Here is a 24014-nt window from a genome sequence, read left to right on the forward strand (position 1 = left end):
TTTACATCTCATTAACATACATTTCATCAACGTTAATGTTTGTTTTTATAAATCGTAAATATTAATTATAGTGTTTTTTATTAGATACACATTTATGTGTTTATTGAATCAAAAATTTTTTAAAAAGCTTTAACTTTTACTTTAGCACATATAATAATCATTATTTAATTTTTTTTTGTTAAAACAAAAACATTTTAGTCACGAAATTTTTGACTATTTTTATTTGTTAAGGCAACCTAACAATTCTTTATTTACTTAATAAATCTACTGCAAAGTTTTATAAGTTTAAAATTCTGATGCAGATTAAACATCCATAAACTAACAGTTACAAAAAAATATGGAGTCAATTAAACACAAAATGTCGTGTTTGATCAAAGAAAGAGGGGAATCTATGGTCAGAGCTGTTCAATTAGAAGCAGAAAAAGAAAAGGCTGAAAAACACGCTACTAACGTATGTCACCTTTAAAAAATATATTATAAAAACATAATTAAAAACGATTAGTATAAAAAACTTTATACTGCATTTTACTTGAATTAACAAATTGTGTTTAAATTATTTCCTTACTTACTTTTACTTTCATTGGCTGTAGTGAAGCTAATCATGATGTAAGTTTATGCTAAAAGTTTTAAAAGTTTTTTTAAACTCACTTCGATTATAGCTTTTATATAGCTACTAGTTATATTGTAAATTTATCAAAAAAAAAAATTATTAGATGGAGAACGAAACAATACAAGTTACAAAAAACATAAGCTTGTTGGAAGACAAGTTAGACAAAATAAATGAGGACTATCGAGCATCGATTGAAAAACTTGATGCTGCGGAAAAAATTGCTACTGATGTAAGCTGAAATAAAATAAATTAAATAAACATAATGAACATAGAGTGGAAGAAAAAGTAAAGCAGCTTAAAATAACTTTTACACTTACTAGTTTTGAAAAAAAAAAGTGTACAAACAAGTTTTTGAAAAAATTATACATAAAATGCTAAATAACTTTTTAAGTGTTTTTATTATAAAATTTTAAACACGTTTAAGATCTGAGTCGTATTTAGTTCACGGACAATTATTTTCCTTATACGTAATTATAAAAGTTTATTGATTCAACAGTCAGAGTTGGAAGTTAATGCCCAAACAAGAAGAATGCAACTATTGGAAGAGGAGATGCAGAGGGTGACTGAAAGACTGACTGAAGTTCTTGATAAGCTTGAAACTGCAGAAAAGGCTGCGGGGGAAAGTGAACAAGGACGGAAAATGATAGAGGGAAGGTTATACTTTGTAAAAACTTTTCATTTGGTAATTCTTGTAATTATAATTTCAACGATTAAACTTAAACAAATATAAGTTACATAAATAATAAAACAGAATAAAGTTAGTTTTTTTTTTTCTGAACTGAGTATTAAGTAGTTTTTTTTTAGTAATTTTTTTTCTATCTGTATATTTGCATTTTGATTTATATGAAATTTTAATTAAAATAAAAACATGAAAAATTAAGATCCTACAAAGATGAAGAAAAGTTAGAGCTTTTAGACATTCAACTTAGAGATGCAAAAGAAATTGCTGAAGATGCTGATAGAAAATACGAAGAGGTAGTGTTGTTTAAAATTATTAACTTGGTTAGTTGTTAGTATCTATACCTGAGGTTAGCAACCTATGTATGACCTTTAAGCACACATTTCTGGCATGCAAAATTTTTTTAGCTTAAAAACAATTTGTGTAAAACTAATAAAGTTGAAATTTTACACAATTGTATTTAAATTAGCTTTTAATTTGGTTTTCAGTACACGTGTTGTTTATTTAGTTATCAATTTATTAGGATTTTGATTTTAAATAAGTTGGAAATATATGCAGCTCTTAAGAGAGTTTTATAGTGAAATTTAGGCACCGATAATAAAAGTTTCCCACTTATAATTTATTCTGTAAACTATAGTTGAAGGATAGTATGCGAAATAAACTTCAGTAAAACTTTTATCGAATTTTTAAAGTTTGTAAAAATAGTTAACTTAATGCTTATTTTAGATAAGTTTAATTGAAAAATAAGAGCATTGAATATCTTTTGGAGTTTTTGACCTTTCAAAGATAAACTAATATTTGTAAATTACATACCAAAAAATACTTTTAAAGGTGACAAGAAAACTAAAAATGGTTCAAAATGACTTGGAAAGAGTAACTGATAGATCAGAAGAATATGAAGCGTTTGTGTTTAACTTTAATTAAAATCTATAACTTGTGCTTATACTATACTTTTTCAGATCAATTGTTAAAACTGAAAAACAGCTTAAAAATTTACAGTCTGAGTTAAAAGATGTTGAAAAAATCTCATCTCAAAACTTAGATAAAGAAGAAAACTATGAAAATCAAATAAGCACGCTAATGGAAAATTTAAAAAATGTTTGTTAAACTCAACTTTTTAACTATTTTATTGTTTTCTATTTAATAAACATTTGATTTGTACTCTTTTTTCTTTTGTTTAGAGAAAAATAAAGCTTTTCATATATAGTGTATACTCAAAAAATTATATATAAAATAATTAAACTTATGGTACTCAGTTTAAAGCACAATTTCTAATACGAGAAGCATTAATAAACTTAGTTAAATTATCAACAGGCTGAAACGCGCGCTGAATTTGCAGAAAGAACAGTTGACAAGCTTGAGAAGACAGTCGACTACTTAGAAGGTTTTACATATCTTTAGCATGTTTTACCTATTTTATTTGTTTTAAAATATATAATAAAAGTTTAAATAACACTGACGATATTGCAGATCAACTTTACATCGAGAAAAAGACATTCAAAGAAATTAATGAAAAACTAGACAAAACTCTTGGTGATATGATTGAATTCGATTAATAATACAACATAGCTTTTTTATGTTTACTTAGATAAGCAGACTGTTATTTTAATAAAAATTATCACTTGGTTCTTTATAAGAGACAAATATTTTTTGCTGGTTTACTTAAAACTTATTAAATACTTCAATTCTATTTGGTTTTATAAAGTACTTTTTGATACATAATTTTTACCTAAAAAATAATGACTCAAAATTTTTAATTTTTGTGATTTAATAAATAATATTTACAAAGTTATCAAAGTATAAATATTTATTTTTCTGAGTAGTTATTTTTTTTTTTAAATTATTAATAAATTATAATATAAACTACAACTGCGTTCAACTACAGTTAAATAGTTGACGATAATAATAATATAATTTGAAGAAAACAACTTCTTGTTTATTTAAATATTTAACAACAAAAAAACCAAAACAAGTATGAACATAAACACACTAAAATGAGCTAAAGTTAAACAATCAAAAATCCCCACAGCTCATTTAAGGCAAAAATAAAGCTTATCAAAAGGGGATTTAAACAAGTAAAAAATCACTCACTAAGATGAAACTAAGTTGAATTGATTAACAAAATTCAATTGACTATAACTTAAAAAGTAAAAACACAATAAAATGCACTACAAATGAATTTTCTACACATTTAAATTTATCCAATTTAACGCAGAATCCCTCTTGGCTTAGCAATTGAAGACTTAGCATTAAGTTTTGAAGAAACAGAAACAAACAAACTAAACTCAATATGAATTCTACTTTGGAGTACTCCACTCTCAAGCTTTTCTGCCCATTGAAACATCTTAAGCTATGCAAGGCAAGCGAGACCTTATTTTAAAAAGACTATAGAAGCAGGAATGTGCTCTTCCTCAAACTCACTTGTTTAACCAGTATTGGCACCGTTGAAACATAACTTAAGCAAATCAGGACGTTAATGATGTACATTGCCCTTCTATGAGCTGGGTAGACTTCTGCGTCAAACTTGGAAAGCTTTTGTTTTAATACTTGTCGACACTTGATTGTCACTAAAAACTTATCTTTTTATAGACATCCAGAGGCGACAAAAATAGATCTTCGCAGTCTTTTGGCCTGTTTGACAGCTACTTTTGTTTTTGATCTTGGGTAATATTCAGAAGCTATGCATATTTATCGCTACATCCCCGGTTTTCCGGAATTCTTTAGTTGAACAGGTAAAATAATACTGGTACACTTCGCTCGATGCCTCCTCAGGTACTCCAAACCTAGAAAAAAGTCACGAAGATACTTAATCAACCAACTCAAACCTCCTTGAGATGTTTTGCTGGGTAAGGAAATTATTTCTGACCAGTCTGAGAATCTGTCGCCCACTTCTAAAAAAAAGTTTCCACCAAAATGGAAAACATCTACAAATATTTTTTTTTAACTTGTAGAAGGATAAAATAATGCTTTTAGTATCAATGATTGAGAACTAAAGTTACGATTGCAGTTTGTCTTTTTCCCCGACTTGGTTCAATGTCGTGTGTAATACCAGGCCAGAAGACAGTTTATCGGGTACGGTTTTGCATTGATGTCACTCCTTGGTGCGCTGAATGAAGCTTAAAGAGGACAAAGATTGCAAACTTAAAGGCACCACTACTCTTAAAAAGTATAACTCCGTCACTAAAATACAACGCACCATTGTATCTAAACAACGCTGAGAAATATTCATTGTGTTTTAAACTTTGACCATTTTTAATACACCTGAAAGCCCTTGAAAGTAGTTTGTCATTTGATGTCTAATCTTTACAATTGAATACCATTGAATGACATGCTTTATTACTCAATGAACAATATCAAGTAATTCACCAGTTAAACTACCCTGGTGCAAATTAATTTTATTTGTCAAGGTTGTATAACGTGATGCAGCATATTTAGCTACAATGGTTTTACCTGACGTATAACTATTTCATATACCTGTTTCAGTCAAATATGCGTTTTTTCATAACTTCGTTATTAGCACAATAACCAAAAATTTTTAATAGTAGCTTATGACTCGTAACATCCACAAGATTTTTGCAGCCCTTTAGTGAAATACTTTGTCTGCTCTAACGACCAAGCAATAACAAGCAAGTTGACTTTTTTAATGTAATAATTTTTGTCTTATAGTAGGGTTGGATAACATACCACTCGCGGGCAGAAGACCAGTCGAGACTATTAAGGATAGAAAATAAACAAAATAATTTGGAATAAAATATTTAATGTATAATATAAATTGGCATTATGCTGCAGGACTAATTCCTAGGTTAAGCTTTCATAATTTGGTGGATAGACAAATTTAAAACTTGTATTTGACATAAATCTAAAAACTTAAAGCGTCTGTGTCGAACAAATTCGGCTAATTATGTAAAAAATAGCTGTTGAAGCTGGCCACCGGCTAGAGATATTTAATAAACCCATTTAATAACATAAAAAAAAAAGTATTAAAAAAATAATTGTTTAATAAAAGGGTTAATAGGCTCGAAACAGTAAAGTAGCTTGTCATGAAAATAAGAATTCAAAACTACTAGAAATCGGTCAAAATGCTTTTATTTATCCAATTGAAAGAGCTTATGCTACTAAATGTAATTTATCTTTAAAATTTTTATTTAACAACGTAGTAACTTCTATTGCAACGGAAAAAAGTTTTATAAATCTACAATTTACATGAGTTAAAATTTTTACTAGTATCTTATAAAGTAGATTTCTATATGCTTGATGTTGTGTATTATTTAGTTTGTTGTTTAAATTTAATCGTTTATTTGTGTACTAATTTGTGAAACTTTTTGTTACAAGTTTAGTGTGAAAGCTCTTTTTTTTTAATAAAAAAAAAGTATAATGCTCTATTTAGTTACATGGATCCGGATAGAATTTTGAAATAAAGATCCAGCTTGATCCTGGTCTTTTAAAGATCGCTAACAAAATAACTATAAATATATCCTTGCAAGTTCTATGTTTTAAAAAAAGCAACCAAGCACATTTTTTTATACTGAGAAAAAAAAATTTAAGTGTATATGAAGAATAAGGAGTAGTAAACATATTTTTTTTGTCCATATACAACAGTGCTCTGTATTATACTATTACAATTATACATACATATAAACCAGCCCTATCTTATAACAAGCTACAATAACTTTTTTATACTTGTTTTTTTACTTAAACTTTTAATATAACTATTATAAAGCGGAATACCAGAACTTAAATTACAATGTACTCGTTCTGTTAAAGTAAAACTAGCCGTAAGGCAGGAAATTTATCTAGTAGCAGAAGTCAATACTATAAAATTAAACTTCAATGGTGAACATAAACTTATCAAAAAATAGAAAATGAAGACAACTAATCAAATTTGATTTTAATTTTTTTATGTCTTTTATTTGAAAATCTAACCTGAGTTTTATGAAAAACAATCAAATAGCCTGATATTTTTTGAAATTTTTAAACTAGGCGGTGTAAGTGGCATACCTGATTTTATTAATATAGATACTAAAAATATACTGTTCAAAAATTTAGATTCAACTTTATGATAGCAATATCAGCATTACTTATCTACAAAATGTAAACTAAAATTTTCTACAAGCAAGTACTTTTAAGTCAGAAATTATATAAGTTATCCGAAAACCTAGGCACTAAGCTTTTTAAAAGTTGAATAAATTAGTGGCAAAAACTTTTATCGTCTTAAACAGAAAAGTTACGTAACTAAACATAACGTGGTAACACAGATAGTTTAACTTAACAGAATTATAAGTATTTACAAATAAGAAATAACTTTAAACCAGTAAAACAATAAGCTTACATATATAGTTAAAAATTTATTAAGACACTAAGTTACTAAATATAAAATATAAGTTTACAAATACAATAAAACTTTCAAAACGTAATCGGAATATATTGTAAAAAAACTTGGTATATATTAAAAAAAAAACTACTTCAAAAACTACTCAATATTTTAGAAAAAAATATTAAAGTAGGCAGTTAGTAAAATTGCTTCAAACATTTAAGTTATCTAAAACAATGCACTCTAATTTTTAAACAAAAAACATTTTAAAATTGCTTCTAAAACAACAAATGCTACTAAAACTTACTAATAAAACTAAACAAAATAGCACCTAGTTTGAATACATTTTAAACTATAAGGATAAGGTAATAAGGAACTTGAAGTCCTAAAAACGTTAATTAAAATCTTTAAAATCTGACAGGTTGAAGAACAGCGAAATTAAAAAAAAGACTTGACACAGGATTTAGGACACATAAAACAATTTTAAAGCTCGTCCTTAACCATTTCTTTCTCATCAACATTTTCTTTTTGTTCTGTTTCTTCTGTTTTTATTACAATTTCTTCTTGTTTTAGCTGAATATTTGGATTGTTCAAAAACTCCACAACAAAATTAGCAAGATCATCTTTCTGTCGTGAACCTTTGTACCTCTCCTGTTCAACTCCATCGACAAATAAAATTAAAGTTGGAAATCCTGTTACCTGTAATAATTTATTGGTCAATAGGTTGTAAAAACACTAGCCAAAAATCTTAAAAATAATTACGGCATAATAGTACTATTTTTTTTTACACTTTTAACTAGTATTTATAGATTTTTTGTTATGTTAACAGTTGTCTTTCAAGGGACTTCACAGAGTAATAATTATTTTTGAGTTAATAATAGTTCTTGAAAATTTATAAATGATTGAAAAAGGCTTTGCATTGGAAATTAAATGTTATAACTATGTTAGAATCAATACACAGCACGGATCTTATTAACTCACCGAATACAATCCACACAGGTCTTTGTTTTTTGTACAATCAACGTTGGCAATCTTCACAGGTGTTTTGGTTTTAGACGAAAAGTCAACTTGGGACAAATCTAGCCAAGTGGGTTTCAATTTTTTGCAGAATCCACACCAAGGTGCGTAGAACATTACAAATGTTGCATCCGTCGCAACATTAAACTCAAAGTTAGATGCATGCAGACTTAACACTCCCTTTAATTTTTTTTTAAATAAACTTTTCCTAAAATTATTGACTTGTAGAAAATAATTAAATTTTTTTTTTATTAAAACATTACTAATAAATAGTAACTTTTATTTATAGTTTATTATCTTAAATAACTCTATTTGTTGTTTTGATAAGTAAAAGAGTTTTTCTGGCTAAAGATATGTCTTTAGTTGACTATACAAAAAATTGCTAGTTACCAACTAATCATACGTTTTATTTAAATCTTTGAAACAATCTTTCTCTATAGGGTATCTACAAACCTTAGCATTATCATCAGCAATTTTTTTCTCGATTATTTTTTCAGCAGAGTTTCCTTTGTTGTTCATAATACTTGTCTTTACATAATCTTCTAAATCATTTATTTCTCTTGATCCCTAGAATAATCGTCAAGGTAAATTTTTAATGGTTTAATACTGAAAAGTACATTTTAATAAATCTTACTGCATATTTGTCAATTTTCTTGCCATCTTTAAATAAAAGTAGTGTTGGATAACCTCTTACTTCATTATCTGAGCATGACTTTTGATTTACAGTGCAATCAATCTGTGAATAGTATTTGTTAAAATATTATTATTAAATAAATCAATAAGGTAATAAATAAAGTAACACAGAATTTTAATTTCTACATGTTTAATATAAATCCCTAGATAACTACTTGGTGCAGGTTTTACCAAAATCATTGACTAAATCGCCCTCTTTTCAGATAAAAAATCAAAACAGACCTTAGTTGAATGTACTGTGCGCTTAGCTAAATATTTCAATATTTGTAACGTTTTTAGCAAAAATTATAGTAAAATATAATGAAAAACATACTTGAGTACATAGGGAAACATGTAAATGTTAAAATAGCATAAATAAATTTCAAAATAAATAACCAGTGTTTATAAGGTTTTAAAAAACAGCTTACTCTGGCAATTGTTACTTGTTTGTCATCTTTAAATTTTTTACCGAGTTCTTTCCATGTTGGCTCGAGTCTTTTGCAATGACCACACCTTAAAATTAAAAAAAATATATTAAGTTTGATTAACAGAATATTTTTAATATGTTAAAGTTTCTGGGTAAGAAATTTTTACGATAAACAAATTACTGACTAAAGTGGTTTTTGCAATGGTACAAAACTTCCCAGCTCCATCATTGATCTTCTTTGATAATCAATTAGCTTTTACATAATTAAAAAAAACGTGCCTCTATGTTTAAAATAAAAAATACATGTATTAGGGTTTATTTACGAAAACAGGCTCTGAGAAAAACTGATTATTTTATCTGCTTTTAAAGGTTAAGTTATTGTCGATTTTTAACACGCTTATTGTTATATAAATAATGCAATGTCAATATAAAAAAAACTAAGTTTATTGTTATATAAATAGTGTATTTAGTTTTATCTCTTGAATATATACTATTCTTCAATTTTATCTTTTGTTTAGAAATATAGCCAAAACACGTATATTTAATTTGCATTAATTAGCTGATGGCAAAACTCTGTAAATCAATTAACCAGAGTTGCCACTCGTTTTTTCAAAATTTTTACCAGGTTTTCCAATTTTCTTCCAGGATTTTTAAAATACACATTTTTGGGTCTATTTTTAGTTTAAAGTTATGTTTTAGGTAAGAAACTGTTTAAATAGTATAAAAACATTGAAAAGATACTGTAAAGCTACGATAAATATGTTTTTAATAAAAAAATGTTTGATGATGACACATTTTCTTTATATATATGATTGATTTTTTGAGTCTAATCGAAATTTTACTACTGAACAAGTGAAAATTGTTAAAATTCCAGGTTTTTTTTGCCTAAATTGTCAAATTCCAGGTTTTTCCAGGATTCCCTGACTAACAATCAACAAATAAAAAATTGATTATTACTTGTTATCATTTTATTCTCGAGGTTTGTAATAAATACCTAACTTAAACACACGAGAAGTCGCAAATGGAAGGAAAGCATTATTGACAATATTTCTAGCTTTAGTCTAAACTGCTTGCTTTTTTTAACCTCGTATAACTACATCATATTTAATATTTCAATATTCTTCCAAACAATTTTATATTTCATTTAACTTTTGTCAAAGAATAGAGTACAATTCAAAAAGTGTTAAGTATTAAATTTATCAAAATGAAAATATAGTACAGTGCTTATTCACTTATCCGAACAGTTTCAGTCAAGAAGACATTTAAAAAAAAAATCAATATTAAACACAAACATTTTTGAGTGATACAAATATTTAAGCTTTTATGCTGTAAGAAAATGTTTAGTGATTCTATAAATTCTACAATTTAGTTCATAATTACGACTTGATAATTAACTAAAGCTTACATTCAAACTTTGTTCAGAACTAGTTTAGTTGATGTTTTATTTTAAAAAACTAAGTGGTACACAAGTTTATAATGTTTAAATATTTTGTACACTTTATATCAACAAAAAGTCTCTTATTTTGCAAAGTATTTTAATTTATACTTTTTAGTTTACTTTTTGTTGCATTAATCTTTTATTTTGTAGAATATTACCTAAACTCACCAAGGAGCGTAAAATTTAATAAAATGAAATCCTTCTTTTAATGTATGTGCTTGGAATATCTGATCATTCAGATCATAAAGCCCATTATTTGACACTCCAAATTGAAGTTTTCCTTCTTCTTTTGGTTGAATGTTAGGAAATTTTCTTTTTTCGTTGAAAAAACTTAGCAAAGAGTTTACATCTCTACCACCCTGTAAAAATCATATAACTCTATAAGTAACCTTATAATAGAATGATATATAGTACTTTGTGAGTGAAGCACACTAATTATGTGTTTATAAATTGAAAATTTTATTACTACAGGGTTACCTAAGGTTTAAAAAAAATCTGGCTTTTCTAAATTTCTTAAATCTTAAAAATAGATGCTTTGCTTTAAAGATTTTTTAAAGAAAAAGTTTTTTGGTTCATTTTAAGTTAAAAAAAAAATCAATGTAAAAAACTGTCTTAAATAGAATAACAACATTGAAAAGATAATGAAAAGCTACTTTAAATGTATTTACTATTATTAGTTTTTGTTCTATATGATAGATTTTTTGTAACTAATCGAATATTCATTATTTTTCATATAAAATATCTTTAAAATTTTAGGTTTTTCAAGTTTTTTTTTTATTTCTCAAATTCCAGATTTTCTTTTACCTAAATTGTCAAATTCTAGATTTTTTCATAATTCCAGGATTTTTGGCAACCCTGTTACTAAACTTCAAATGTTATATTAATAATTACTCCATAATGAACAAACAAATGATATTTAAAAAAATGTACAATAAGAGGATATAAATATAGAGAACTATTAAAAATACTAAATACCGAAGGATTCAGCAAAACTACAATTTTTGATTTTTAATAGAAATTTAAAACATGCTTGTTCATTTTTATGTTAATTTGTTTTCAAATTTGTGAAAATTTTCCTATTGGTTATTTAAAAGCTGCTTCGTAAAAAGTTAAAAAACTATAATTTTACACAAAATTACGAAAAAGAACAATTAAGTTTTGTAAATAATGTAAGATAATAAAAAAGGTGCTTTTATTTATAAGTTATAAATGACATTAACTTGTCAATTAGAACGACTAAGAAATTTAAAAATAACTTTGCCTAAACATTTTTAAGAGTCTTTTCTAAAAAATATATTGTTTATTTTGAAAAAAATTATCATTTATTAAAAAAAAAAAATCATGTTTAATTTTTTTATTAAAGTTAAAAAAACTATTTTTCCAAACTTGTAGTTCCGTAATTTTTTTGATTGGTTTAAAAATAAATAACCTTGTACTTTTCCAATTTTTGTCCATCTTTAATAAGAAGTAGAGTTGGATATCCTCTTACTTCAAATTTTTGGCAAACTTCAGCGTGAATAGTACAATCTATCTAAAAATTGTTTTAATTAGTCTTTTAAAAAAAAAATAAAACAGGTTATAGAGAACTCTTACGACGATCAAGTAAAAAAAAAATTGGTAAAACAAAACTTTTAGATTTTAAAATATTATGTACTACAAATCGACATCAAATTATTTCAATTTCGTAACGATTGAGCATTTTGTGTTTCTACTTTAAGTTCAGTAATCTTCCTTTTAAATTCACATTTTCAGATGGTTCGAATGTTACCAGAATTGATGAGACAAATGAATCTGATAAGGATCATTAGAATGTTGAGGAAAAGCACACTACTGCTCCTATGGTTCCCATAGAAAAAAGACTTCAATGCCCCAGGTATTGGTGAAATTAACAAAGCCAGAAGGGATTCACGTTAAATTGGATATGTTTAATTGTGTTGAAAATAATTGTAATGCTTTTTTTATTGTTTTACAGTTAATAAAAAATCCTTTTTTTTTTAAGCGTATTCTTCGGTTAAAGCCAATAGAATTTTATTAATATATCCAATTCATTTCAATTTCTAAGAAATGCTTTTCGTTATTTATCTAAATTCCCACATTTGAGCTTTGCTTTACCTTAAGTTTATTTTTCCTTAAATGAGCTGGAGGGCATGTAGAGTTATTAAGCTTTAGCTCATTTTAGTTTATATGTTTATACTTGTTTTGTTTCAGATATTTTCATTGTTATTAAATTCATTTTATTCAACAAGGAGTTATTTTTCATTAATATTTATTTACAACAAAACTAACTCTAGCAATAGTAGCGTCTTTAACATCAGTAAATTTTTCAGCTAGTTCAACCCAAGTCGGCTCCAAACGTTTGCAATGACCACACCTAAGTATTGATAATTATAATATGTTAACCAACAATCCATTCGATATAATATATATTGATATTTAAGCATCTGCATCAGAAATAGAAAACAAGTTAAAATTTAAGTTTACTCAACATTTGGTGACAAAAAAGTATACAAGTTTTTAAACAAAAAGCAAATAACAAACCAAGGAGCGTAAAATTTAACGAAATGGAAGCCTTTTTCAACGTGTTTTTGAAAACTGCCAGCTGTTAGGTCAAAAAGACCGTTTACAGCAACACTGGCATAACCACTTTCAACTTTTACTTCTTCATTTTTATCCCCAGACTGGTATTTACTCAAATAATCCTTGAACGATTTCAAATCTCTACCTCGCTGTTGATCGTTTTGAAAGTCATAACTAAGAAATACCACTTTAGTACTTTTTAGTAAGAAACATTTTTAAAGAACATTAATTTGGATTAATACCCAAGAAAAATTTTTGTAAAAAAAGAACCTCAATATATATAATTAGAAACTAAACTACCAAGTTTGTAAAAATAATAAAAATGTTAACACTAAAAAATTTTTCAATATTAGTAAAACAAACTATACATTAATAAATTAGCAACTTAAATTTTTGGAAAGAATAAAATCAATGTAATTAAAAATAGTACCATGGTTACAAATAAATAACTATCATATTTATAAAAGCCATATAAAATGTCATTAACTTTTTCATTTCTTCACTTTAAGACTTTGCAGACGACTACAACAACTTTAAACGTAAGCATAATTTTTAAAAATTTAACGAAAAATAAAAACTTTTGTTAAGTTTTTCAAAATTAAAATATACTAACAGAATACTTTTCGATTTTTGCTCCTTCTTTTATGAGAAGAACAGTTGGATAACCACTGACTTGAAACTCAGCACAAGTTTCACGATTAGTTGTGCAATCAATCTTCAATATAAAGTTAATGGTTTATTTTGGTAGAAAAATTTCAAAAGTTGTTTTAAATAAGAATTTTTCAAAATAAAAGAATACTAATTTAAAACACTTTAACTGAATTCTCAAAATAATAATTTTAATGAACCCTTGAAATTGTAATGTCACTATCAGCTGGCTGTGAATTTTTTGGTTGGAACAGCTTAGCAAGCTCAACCCAAGTTGGCTCCAACTTCTTGCAATGACCACACCTGTTTTTATTTGTTTGTTTTACTAAAACATTTTTCAACACTAAAATGTTATTTACAGTTTTAATCAAGTAAAACTATTTTGTGTAAGAATTTTTATTTAAGTTGAAGAGTGTTGCTAACCTTTGAGGCAAAAAACTAGCCTGAGTTACGTCAAACTAGCCTAAGTCAGCAAAAACTGGAGCAAAAAATTAAAAAAAGTACGTAAAAGTTTATTTGAATACTTTTAAAAAAACCACAATAATCACAAAAAGACTTTATCCAGGTAACAAACTTTATCCAGGGAACACTTTATAAAGAAAAATATTGACTTTAAAGCCGTAAAAACTAGCTTAAGAGTAAAAATTCTTAACTAGCCGGATTTAGTCCAAGTGCGTGACAAAATTTTTAATAAACAAAAAAGATTAATGAAAATAATTAATATTTCAAACTTTATTTTGTATATTTTTTTAAACAAATGTTATTTTTGTGATGTAACATATCAAAACTAAGTTGTTTTCAGTTATATTAAGGTTATTACTTTTTTTAAATTGAAATCAATAAACATATTGTTATTAGTTAAAATAAATTTTATACAAAAAACTAACCAGGGTGCGTAGAACTTGACAAGGTGATATCCTTTCTTCTCCACATGACTCTTGAAATTTTCACTTGTTAGATCAAATAAACCATCTTTGTGAACTGCCTCTTCAATGTCGTCGGCTTCTTCTTTTTGATCCGGATTTACTTTACTCTCGATAAACTTTTTTAAAGAACTCATGTCCCGGGATCCCTTTTAGAAAACAGTTATTAAAGGAAACCACATAATATTAGATGAAACCAAAATAAAACCTTTTAGCTCCTAAATAACAAAATAAGTAAGTTGTATGTATCGTTTTAACAAAGTATACACATTTCCAAGCCTTTCAGAGGGTAAAAATATTTTAATACAATTTCTGTGGAAAATTTTAAGTGAACTGTACTTCAGTTTTTAAATTTAGATTAAAAAAGTAGCTACTAAATAAGTAACAATTTTCAAAAAGGTGTTTCTTTATTTTGTCTAACCTATATCTAATGAAAAAAAACAGTAGTAAAAGTTTATATAAAATGCTTCACAAATCGTAGAATATTTTTTTTCTGACTTAAATTCTTTTCAATACAAACTCAGCATCATTATACTCGAATGCACTGTTTGTTTAAATTCACGTAACAACTACAAAACAAACCATATAGTTTTCTAATATTTTTCCATCGTTAAACAGAAGGAGAGTAGGATAGCCACGAACACTGTGTTCTTTACAAGCTTCTTTGTGTTCAGTGCAGTCAACCTAAAAATAAAATAAAAATATTACATCTAGTTAAAAAAGAAACAAATCGTTTAGACCAAAGTATCTTCGATTTAATTTAAATGCTCTATCAACAACAAAACTAACCCTACCAATGCTTACATCTTGATTTGAAAATTCCTCTGATTTAGGAGTATACTCTTTAGCTAATTCAATCCAAGTTGGCTCAAGACGTTTACAATGACCACACCTAAATAATGATAGCACATCATTAAGTGTTATGGTTTTTTAAATTATAAATTAGGAACAAATAAAACAGCATTGATTGTAATGATTGAAATTAGTTTATAGTCAAGTTGCTCTTAACAGCTTGGTCCAATGGGTAAAAACAAATTTATTTTTGTTTAGATTAATTTGAATCTAAATATTAATAGCTTAAAATTTAAAAACACAATATTTTTAAATAATTAAGTTAACTAAGACTAGAGCTTGAAAATTAAAATCAGGTGCTAAAAATTAAATTTTGTATAAAATCCAAACTTTAATTTTTGTTTTAAAATGATTATAAAGTTTGTTTTCTTGTATTTTTCACCTTACTCAAAACAAAGACTTAAATGTTTTTTAAACTAAAAATAACTTAAATAATCAAAATTGGTCAGTAAGAAAGTCGTTTGTTATATTAAAAGTGTTGATTATAATAACAAAAGTAAAAAGTTAACTATAATTCAAATATATATGATATAGTAAATTTGTAATAATGACATGAGCAGGGTTGCCGCAGATCAAGTTGAGAAAAAGTTCCTGACTTTTCCTGATATTTTACTAAAATTTTCCTGACTTTTCTAAATCAGACTCTCAATTTAAACTTGTTAAAAAATACATAATCTAACACTATAAACTATATAAAGCTTTCAATCTAATTTTAATGCAGGTTAAAACAACAGTTTTTTTGCTGAACTAAATAATTTAATTTCCAGAATACCACTTGAATCATCTGTGTATGATTGATGTATTTGCAATAAACAGCTCTATCAACAAAATACTTGTATTATTACCTTATAAATACAGCTTGTCTGAAAAAAGACCCTTTTTTAGCATTTCCTAACATAATTTATCTAAATAAACGAAACGACATGTAAAGAACTTTTACAGTTAAAACCTTAAAATAATAGCGAACTCAATCAAACACTGTTTTTTTTAATTATATGTACTATTTTTTTTCTCTCCGTTTCTTTCTTAGCACGTCTACCTCTTCATCTAATAAAGATATGGTTTCAGTTCATCTGGTCTGCATCCCGCTTCATTTACTGACAGTTAAAATCATTTAGCTCAGTTTATTTAAATCGTTCTCGTCTACTGCCCCTACACTTGTCAAAGAGAATCTTTTCTCTGAATCTAGCCACGCTTTGTGGGCTTCATTTCTTTTCTTTTTGCACTCATTTATTTTTACCTCCAATTTTGTTGCATCAACTATTTACTTAAACAAAAAACACTTTGATTCTAAAAATATACTAGATAAAATTTTGTGTATATATCACAGTTTCATTATGGAATGTCCTTGCTACAGATCATCAATACTAAAAAGCTTACAAAAACTGCTTATTCAAGTAAGTAGTTGTTCAATATGTTAATAGAAAAATTTTGCAGTTTCATAAAGGATATTTTATTAATTTATACCAGATGAAGGCATTAGAAATTAAATAATCTTGTAAATTTCTAGGAAAACTTTACAATTTTAGTCTGACTTTAAAGAGTTTTTAATATTTTTTTACGATTTGAAGGCTTTGGAAAATAAGGAATTTTGTAGATTTAAACTGACAAAATCTAAATTAAAAAAAAAATTTATCAAATTTCCTGACTTTTTTTCAAAAACCCCCATTTTTTCCTGACTTTTGTCATTTTTTTAGTTATTCCTGACTTCTCCTGACCTCGTGGCAACCCTGAATGAGTATAAGGTGAAAAAAATAAATTATGTCTCGCTGATGAAATTGCTTTATTTATAAATAAATATATATAAACATATAATTTTTTAATGTACGCTTTTGTTTAATAATTATAATAAAGTTTAAATAGAAGTTAAAGACTGTACAAATCGACATAAATTGTTGTAAATATGTTCACTGAAAACAGCTATTATCAAAAATTATATGCTAATTATTTTAAATGTTTTTAAAGTTTATTAGTATTTAAATAATTAAATATGCAGCAACTATTAATATTTTATCATAAAACTTTTTTGATATATATCATTTTAACACAAAGCCAACCAGGGAGCGTAGAACTTTATTAGATGAAATCCTTTTTGGTTTATATGATTTTGTAAAGTGTCAGTTGTTAGATCAAACAACCCCTCGTTATGTTCAACTTTCTTCACTTGCACTTCATCATCTACTTCTTGTCCAACGCTCTTCATGATAAATTTTTTAAGTGATGAAACATCTCTTCCACCCTTGTATCTTACTGGCTCTTCCTCATCTTCCAAGTACAACTTTAACCTGATTATTAAAGTTGTCTGATTTATTTTATTTAAAATACCAAAATAAATTGAAAAATTATTATACAAAACGTTAAACGCCATTAAGAAAAACTGTATAAGTTTTAATAAAAATGTTAGTACTATTTTTTCTCTGCTCACATTCATTATGTTTTCATTTACTTGTTTATACTGGTTTGTAATATCTACAACAAAATTACAGTTTACTAAATTCTGCAACTACTACATTAAAAACTTTTATTAATGTAATTGTTTCGTTTCTAAATCTAGAAGTACTTCTTTTAGCTATCATCAGCAAGATTAACGTCTTTTAAGACATCATAAAATAATTACAAAAAGTGCATGGCATGGTAAGTTCTTAAGCATTTTTTTAATAAATCTTCAACCTGGTTTCGTTCTGATGGGATTAGTAAAGTAGACAAAGTCACAAAATGCTGTGGCGTTTTTACACCAAACAAAAATAGTACCTAAGTACTGAAGTATCTTTGTGTAGGTACTATCAAAAATAACGTAAGTAAATCATTGCAACTGAACATACTTGACATTGTCCGTATAAAAGTGAGACTAAAGTATAACACACTGGTAATTTTGATTAGTGATTTATGCTTTTAATACGTTTTATCTTTCTTACTTTTAACTGATTCAATATAATAACTACAAAACCAGGTCACAGACTATAGCAAAAAATGCATCACTTTACGATTGGCAAAAAGTACTAACTAAGCATCTCAAGTAAAGTATGGGTTATTCCATTCGTAAAAAGTTGAGAAAGTTTTTTTTCAGATAAAGTTTGTTTTTCAGTTTAAAAGATGGTTTTTCATTGCAAAATAATTACCAGTTGAAAAGAATTTCTAGTTATTTTTTAGTTTCGTGTTGTCTGATGAAAATTGTCTCTTTGACACTATTCTCCTAAGAAGATTATTTGATAGAAGTATTGTCAGCAGCATCTATTAACAGTTTCAGTACTGTTTTAGGACTAATTGGTTTAAGCTGTTTTAGCCTTTGGTGGAAGAATTATTGTTTTGAGACTGATTTATTGAAAATCAGTTTGTCTTACTAGACCACTTGAACTTAATAAAATATATAATACAAAAAAAGTATTTAAGTTCAAGTGGTCTAGTAAGACAAACTGATTTTCAATAAATCAGTCTCAAAACAACATATAGTTTTTAGATAAATGTTAATATCATAACTATCAAAAATCTAGATTTTTTTAAATAAAAAATCAAGTTATCTAAACTTTTTTATTAAAGAAAATATTTGGGTGAGTAGTTTGATTTTAAATATTCTTAATAGAAAAACTTGCTCCATAACTGAAAAAAAAACAATAAAATATATAATACAAAAAAAGTATTTGTTTTTTTTTTCAGTTATGGAGCAAGTTTTTCTATTAAGAATATTTAAAATCAAACTACTCACCCAAATATTTTCTTTAAGAAAAAAGTTTAGATAATTTGATTTTTTATTTAAAAAAATCTCGATTTTTGATAGTTATGATATTAACATTTATCTAAAAACTATATGTTGCATATTTTATGATCATGTTATAAAGTTTTATAGGAACATGTTCTTGTAGTACTTATTGATTATTCATTTATATCTAATAATATAGCCTTTTAAAATAAATTAAGTTGTTTCTTCTTATTTAATACTATACTAAGATATTAGCCTTGGATTTCCCTGAACTGGTACAAAAACCTTATTGCCAATAGGTTTAGCTTGATTAGTTTATATTGAAGTATGATAAATAGATTTGTTGTGATATAATAAGTTTATTAAAAAAAATTTCAAAAACACTTTTGTTATTAGCTTTTTTTTGTTTTGTTCACTGTTTTTAACTTATAGTTTATTACTTTTGTAACCATTTATCGTATTAGTAACTTAAGGTAATACTAAATTAAAACTTTTTTATTAAGATACCAGCTAGGAATTTTTGCAAAATAAATAAATCAACTTTAAGAAAAGTTTTTTTTTTACTAGTTAAAAGTAGAGTTATCCATGCTACTTAGCCATAGAAAAATATAAAATACTTACTTCATTAAAGACTTCTTATTTTATCAATCTACAAATATTTAGTACACTGAAACTCACGTAGGATAGCCCATTACACCTTGGTCAGAACACAGCTTTGTATTTTGTGTGCAGTCTACCTAAAAGTTATAAAACATTGTACACTTAGCTACATTATAAACCATTGTTCTTAAATTACTGGTTAAACGCATTTATTTCATGATAAGATAAAAAAAATATAATATTTATTGAACTTTTATTTAGAGTATAAAAACTTGTTGATAAAAATTGGAATAACTTTTCTTTGAATGATACCACTTGGTTTTTTAATTTATAGTAAAAAGAAAATTAAGCCAAGTTTTATACATAGTTATATAGAAGTAGATTTAAAAAATGTTTTTTTCTTCAATTATTCTAGAAGTAAGTTAAATTGAAGTACAGCCAAATTTTAATTTTTGCAAGCCAAAAATTACCCCTTTAATCGCGTAATTTTAGCTAAATACTTAAGACCTTGTTAAAGTACACAAAATTATCTTAAACGCCTACATCATGGCAAAGTTTATTATTTTTTGGATATGGTATAGACGGGTTCATGACTTTTCAAATTCTGAAAATTCAAATTCCGAAAATTAAAACTTTAATAAACCTGAGTTATTGTTAATTATCATTTTTATAAACTTAAAAAATCAAATACTTTTTACAACCATAATTTTATTTAATTAAACCTACTATAGCAAATTTTAACTATGTTTTGAGAAATGTCTAAAAAAGTTTCAAAATTGAGTAAAATGTAGTAATTTTTAGTAAAAAAGATTTATATATCGAAAATAATACTTAAATATGTCCAGCACACATTCAACATTGGTTTGTAATTTTTTTAAGGGTATCAAATATATAGAACTAACAAATGATTCTTTGAAAAAATTCTACAAATTTATTGCACAATCAAGTTCAAAACGTTTTCAAGAGTTATACTCTCTTTGTCAATAAACATTAAAAAACTTAATTTTTAGGAAACATTAGTTTTCTGTTTTTATAACTTTTTTTCAAAGAATTTTTACATTCGTAATCCTACCAATTAGACCTACAAGAGCATTTTAATTTTTTTTTATTATTGTAATTTTTTGAGTTGGAGCCTTTAAATCATTTTTTAAGAATTTGAACTGTTGGAATTTGAGTTGCCAACTTGTATAATATTTTGTTATAACCTCAAAGATACCCCTTATGCAAAATAAAGAAATATTTAGGGTTATACTACTCAGAAAGTATATAAGAAACTTCACCTTATTTTTACTCAGGCTAGAGCTCATATAAAAGGGAGGCTAAAAAAAACTTACCAAAAAAATTGTTCTTAAGCTCAAAACTTTTTTTTAAGGTTTTTGCAACCAACTTGTTGCAAACGCCTAATCATATTTTATTTGAAGCAGCAATTTTCCAACATACAAAAAAAAGTTGTAAACATTCAGTTTTCAAACAATTTATCTTTCATTACAATTACATTTTGCAATCATATTTAAGACATATTGTAGAAATAAAGGTTTGAAATTGAAAAATTACTTTGAACATGACAAAAAAATATCTAACTAGAAGACTAGATTTAATTTCTTGTAAGTTAAAAATAATGTAAAGAAAACTCAAAACTAGTATATCTAGTAATAAAATAATTTAGAAAATATGTTTTTATTTAATAATTAAAAAAGAACTACAACAAACACAAAATTAACTTTTCTCTTTATTGTCATCAAAATACGAGCATAAAGTTAATTTTATAGAAAAATTTATTAATTCTTCAAAAAACATAAAACTTTAATGTCAATTATTTTCCTTATCTTAAAAGCTATCTAAAAATTTTCTTTTTATTTTAGAGAAGGCACCTTTGTCTTTAATTTAAAAAAAAATTTGATTTGGGGTTGGAATTATTTCATGGGGTCCCTCCAAAAATAAAGGTATTTTTTCATCATATGGTATTAAAACCAAAAATTTTTTTTTTTTTTTTTTAATTTTCTTTTTCCCTTAGTTTGCATGTTATTTAAACTTTTAAATGTTTATTTTATAAATAATGTTAATGTCTTTTACGATTTGGCCCCAAATCAAAATGTAGTATATTACACTATCATTTGCCTTGGCCATTTCCTAGATAAAAAATTGATATAAGGAAAAAAAAAGTTAATAAGAATGTGAATTACATCAAATTTAATTAAAATAAAATAATTTAATTAAATTTGTTGTAATTCACATTCTTATTAATTATTTTTTTCTTTTTAACAATTTTTTATCTAGGAAATGGCCAAGGCAAATGATAGTGTAGTATACATCATTTTGATTTGGGGCCAAATCGTGAAAAATATTAACAATAATTATAAAATAAACATTTAAGAGTTTAAATAACATGCAAACTAAGGGAAAAAGAAAATGAAATATAAAAAAAATATTTATTTTTGGTTTTAATACCATATGATGAAAAAAAAACAAAAAAAAAACTTTATTTTTGGAGGGTTCCCATGAAATAATTCCAACCACAAACCAAATTTTTTTTTTTATTAAAGACAAAGGTGCGTTCTCTAAAATAAAAAAAAAATTTTAGATAGCTTTTAAGATAAGGAAAATAATTGACATTAAAATTTTATTTTTTTATGAAAAGTTAATAAATTTGCCTATAAAATTAACTTTATGCTCGTCATCAAAATCTATAAGATTGAATAAACATTTATGAATAAGAACCATAAAGTAAAAAAAAATAAAAATATACTTGATTTAAAAGTTTTAACATTAAAAAAAAGTATAAATTTGTATCAGAGATATCAGCAAAAAAAAAAGCTTGATTTAAATCAACTTGGAATAGAGAAAAACTACAAAAAGATAACTTTTTTTTTAATATTGAACAAAATTTTATTATAACAAATTATAAGACTAACATTCTGAAATTTAAAATGACTAAACAATTAAAAACAGGGTTACTACACAAAACAAAAAAATATGTCCTGAACATTACAAATAACTAAATAATCTAATTTAGTAAAACATTTTCAGCAAGCTTAGGCCAGTATCTTATTTAAACTGTTTTGCTACTATTATTTGTAGAAAGCACAACTTGATCATGTTTTAAACGAAATAAAATTATTTAAAACATGAATTTTACCTGAAAATCTAGCTTAACAGTTAAGTCTAAGTTCTAAGATAGGGGTTAACAGCCTTTAATAAGGAATTTAAGGGCATAGGGGGGTCCCACATTTTTTTTTTACTAAAAATAACATTGAATCTTATATAAAAGCTTGAAGTACAAACTACAAGCCGGTTTTTATGGGATTAAAAATGTTAAATAACTTTTGAGATATTGTAATTTTTATAAAAAGTTTCTAATACCAACATATGCACCACAAATTTTTTAGAGTCACTTTTGTTGGAAATTTAAAATTCACTAGAAATCTATCTTATCCTTCATTTTTTGAGCTATAGACCTCAAACTTTCAGAAAACGTTCCTTTTATGATTAAAAAGACTTTAAATGTTGAAATTTTAAAAATATTAAAAAATAAAAAGTTTAGATTAATAAAACAAAAAAAAATAGGTGGGTTATTTTAATAATTTTTTTTTCTTAATAAAAAAAAATCCTGCATTCAATTTTTTTTTTTGGAAATTTAATAATACATTTTCTGTGAAAATTTGAAGAAGATTGCTTAAAATATGAAGGAGGAGATAGATTTTTAGTGAAATGGTCTTTTATTTTGCGTTTTTAGTTTGTGCCTTCCATTAGAAGCCTATTGAGGTCACCAACTTTGATTGCTCATATCTCAAAAAATAATTTGAATTTTTTTCAAGCAATTAAAGAAAATCTGATAGCTCAGATAAAATTCTATAAATAAGATCAATTTGTAAAAATTGACGTGGACGTTTAAAGTAATACATATAATGATAGGAAAAAGTTGTAAACTAGATGAATTATTTTAATTTGTAACCATTGATAAAAATGAAACTTACTTTCATGATTGTAATTGGAATGTTGTCATCAGCATTGATATCTTTCATAAGCTGATCCCAAGTAGGCTTAAGGCGTTGACAATGGCCACACCAAGGTGCGTAAAACATAACAAATACAGATTCATCTTCAATCATTTGGTTAAATTTATCAACATCAACAACTTCTACATCTTCTGTTGCATCTTCACATCTTACAGTAACTTGGTTGATTAAAACTGGTATCACAAATAGAATCAACTTCCTAAAACTTGCCATGATTACTTTGCGTTAAGGACTTTCAGACAACTTTTTTCAGAAAGAAATATTATCTTCTAAACTAAAATCCAAATAAAACTAATTTAAGCTAAGCATTTCAACATCTGTACAAAAAAATATTGACTATTTAAAGTAAATACTAGTTATAGAAGATAATCAAAAATGTCTTACTATAAAAAAGAGTTTTTAATACATCACTTTTTTTACTTATAACAGTTTTATAAAGCAGAAGATTTTTTCTGCTGTTAAGTCAGCAAAATTAGAAAAACTATACAAAATATTTTAGAGGTATACATTTCCCTTAAATTAGATTTTGAAAAAAACAGCAAATTAT

At 25.7% G+C, this 24014-nt stretch overlaps 2 protein-coding genes across 2 annotated transcripts; one reads left to right on the forward strand and one right to left on the reverse strand.

Moving 5' to 3' along the window:
* Positions 1-337: 337 nt before the first annotated feature.
* LOC145834998 (tropomyosin-like) lies at positions 338-2845 on the forward strand. Its single transcript, XM_082942528.1, has 8 exons — positions 338-451; positions 714-839; positions 1107-1264; positions 1492-1585; positions 2121-2191; positions 2249-2387; positions 2604-2673; positions 2760-2845. Exons 1-8 carry the CDS (start codon positions 338-340, stop codon positions 2843-2845), a joined length of 858 nt encoding a protein of 285 aa, XP_082798654.1.
* Positions 2846-6627: 3782 nt separating this feature from the next.
* LOC145832906 (protein disulfide-isomerase 2-like) lies at positions 6628-23780 on the reverse strand. Its single transcript, XM_082940107.1, has 17 exons — positions 23426-23780; positions 19530-19588; positions 17212-17439; positions 15092-15194; positions 14885-14986; positions 14267-14451; positions 13580-13682; positions 13345-13446; positions 12693-12880; positions 12441-12525; positions 11584-11685; positions 10323-10513; positions 8718-8802; positions 8252-8353; positions 8071-8184; positions 7582-7797; positions 6628-7299 (listed from the first exon to the last, which is right to left on the reverse strand). The coding sequence occupies exons 1-17, from the start codon at positions 23678-23680 to the stop codon at positions 7084-7086; spliced, it is 2436 nt and encodes an 811-aa protein (XP_082796233.1). The 5' UTR covers positions 23681-23780; the 3' UTR covers positions 6628-7083.
* Positions 23781-24014: the final 234 nt, after the last annotated feature.

This window comes from Thalia democratica, chromosome 4 (assembly GCF_965202585.1).
Source record: "Thalia democratica chromosome 4, ktThaDemo2.hap1.1, whole genome shotgun sequence".
Classification (NCBI taxonomy): Eukaryota; Metazoa; Chordata; class Thaliacea; order Salpida; family Salpidae; genus Thalia; species Thalia democratica.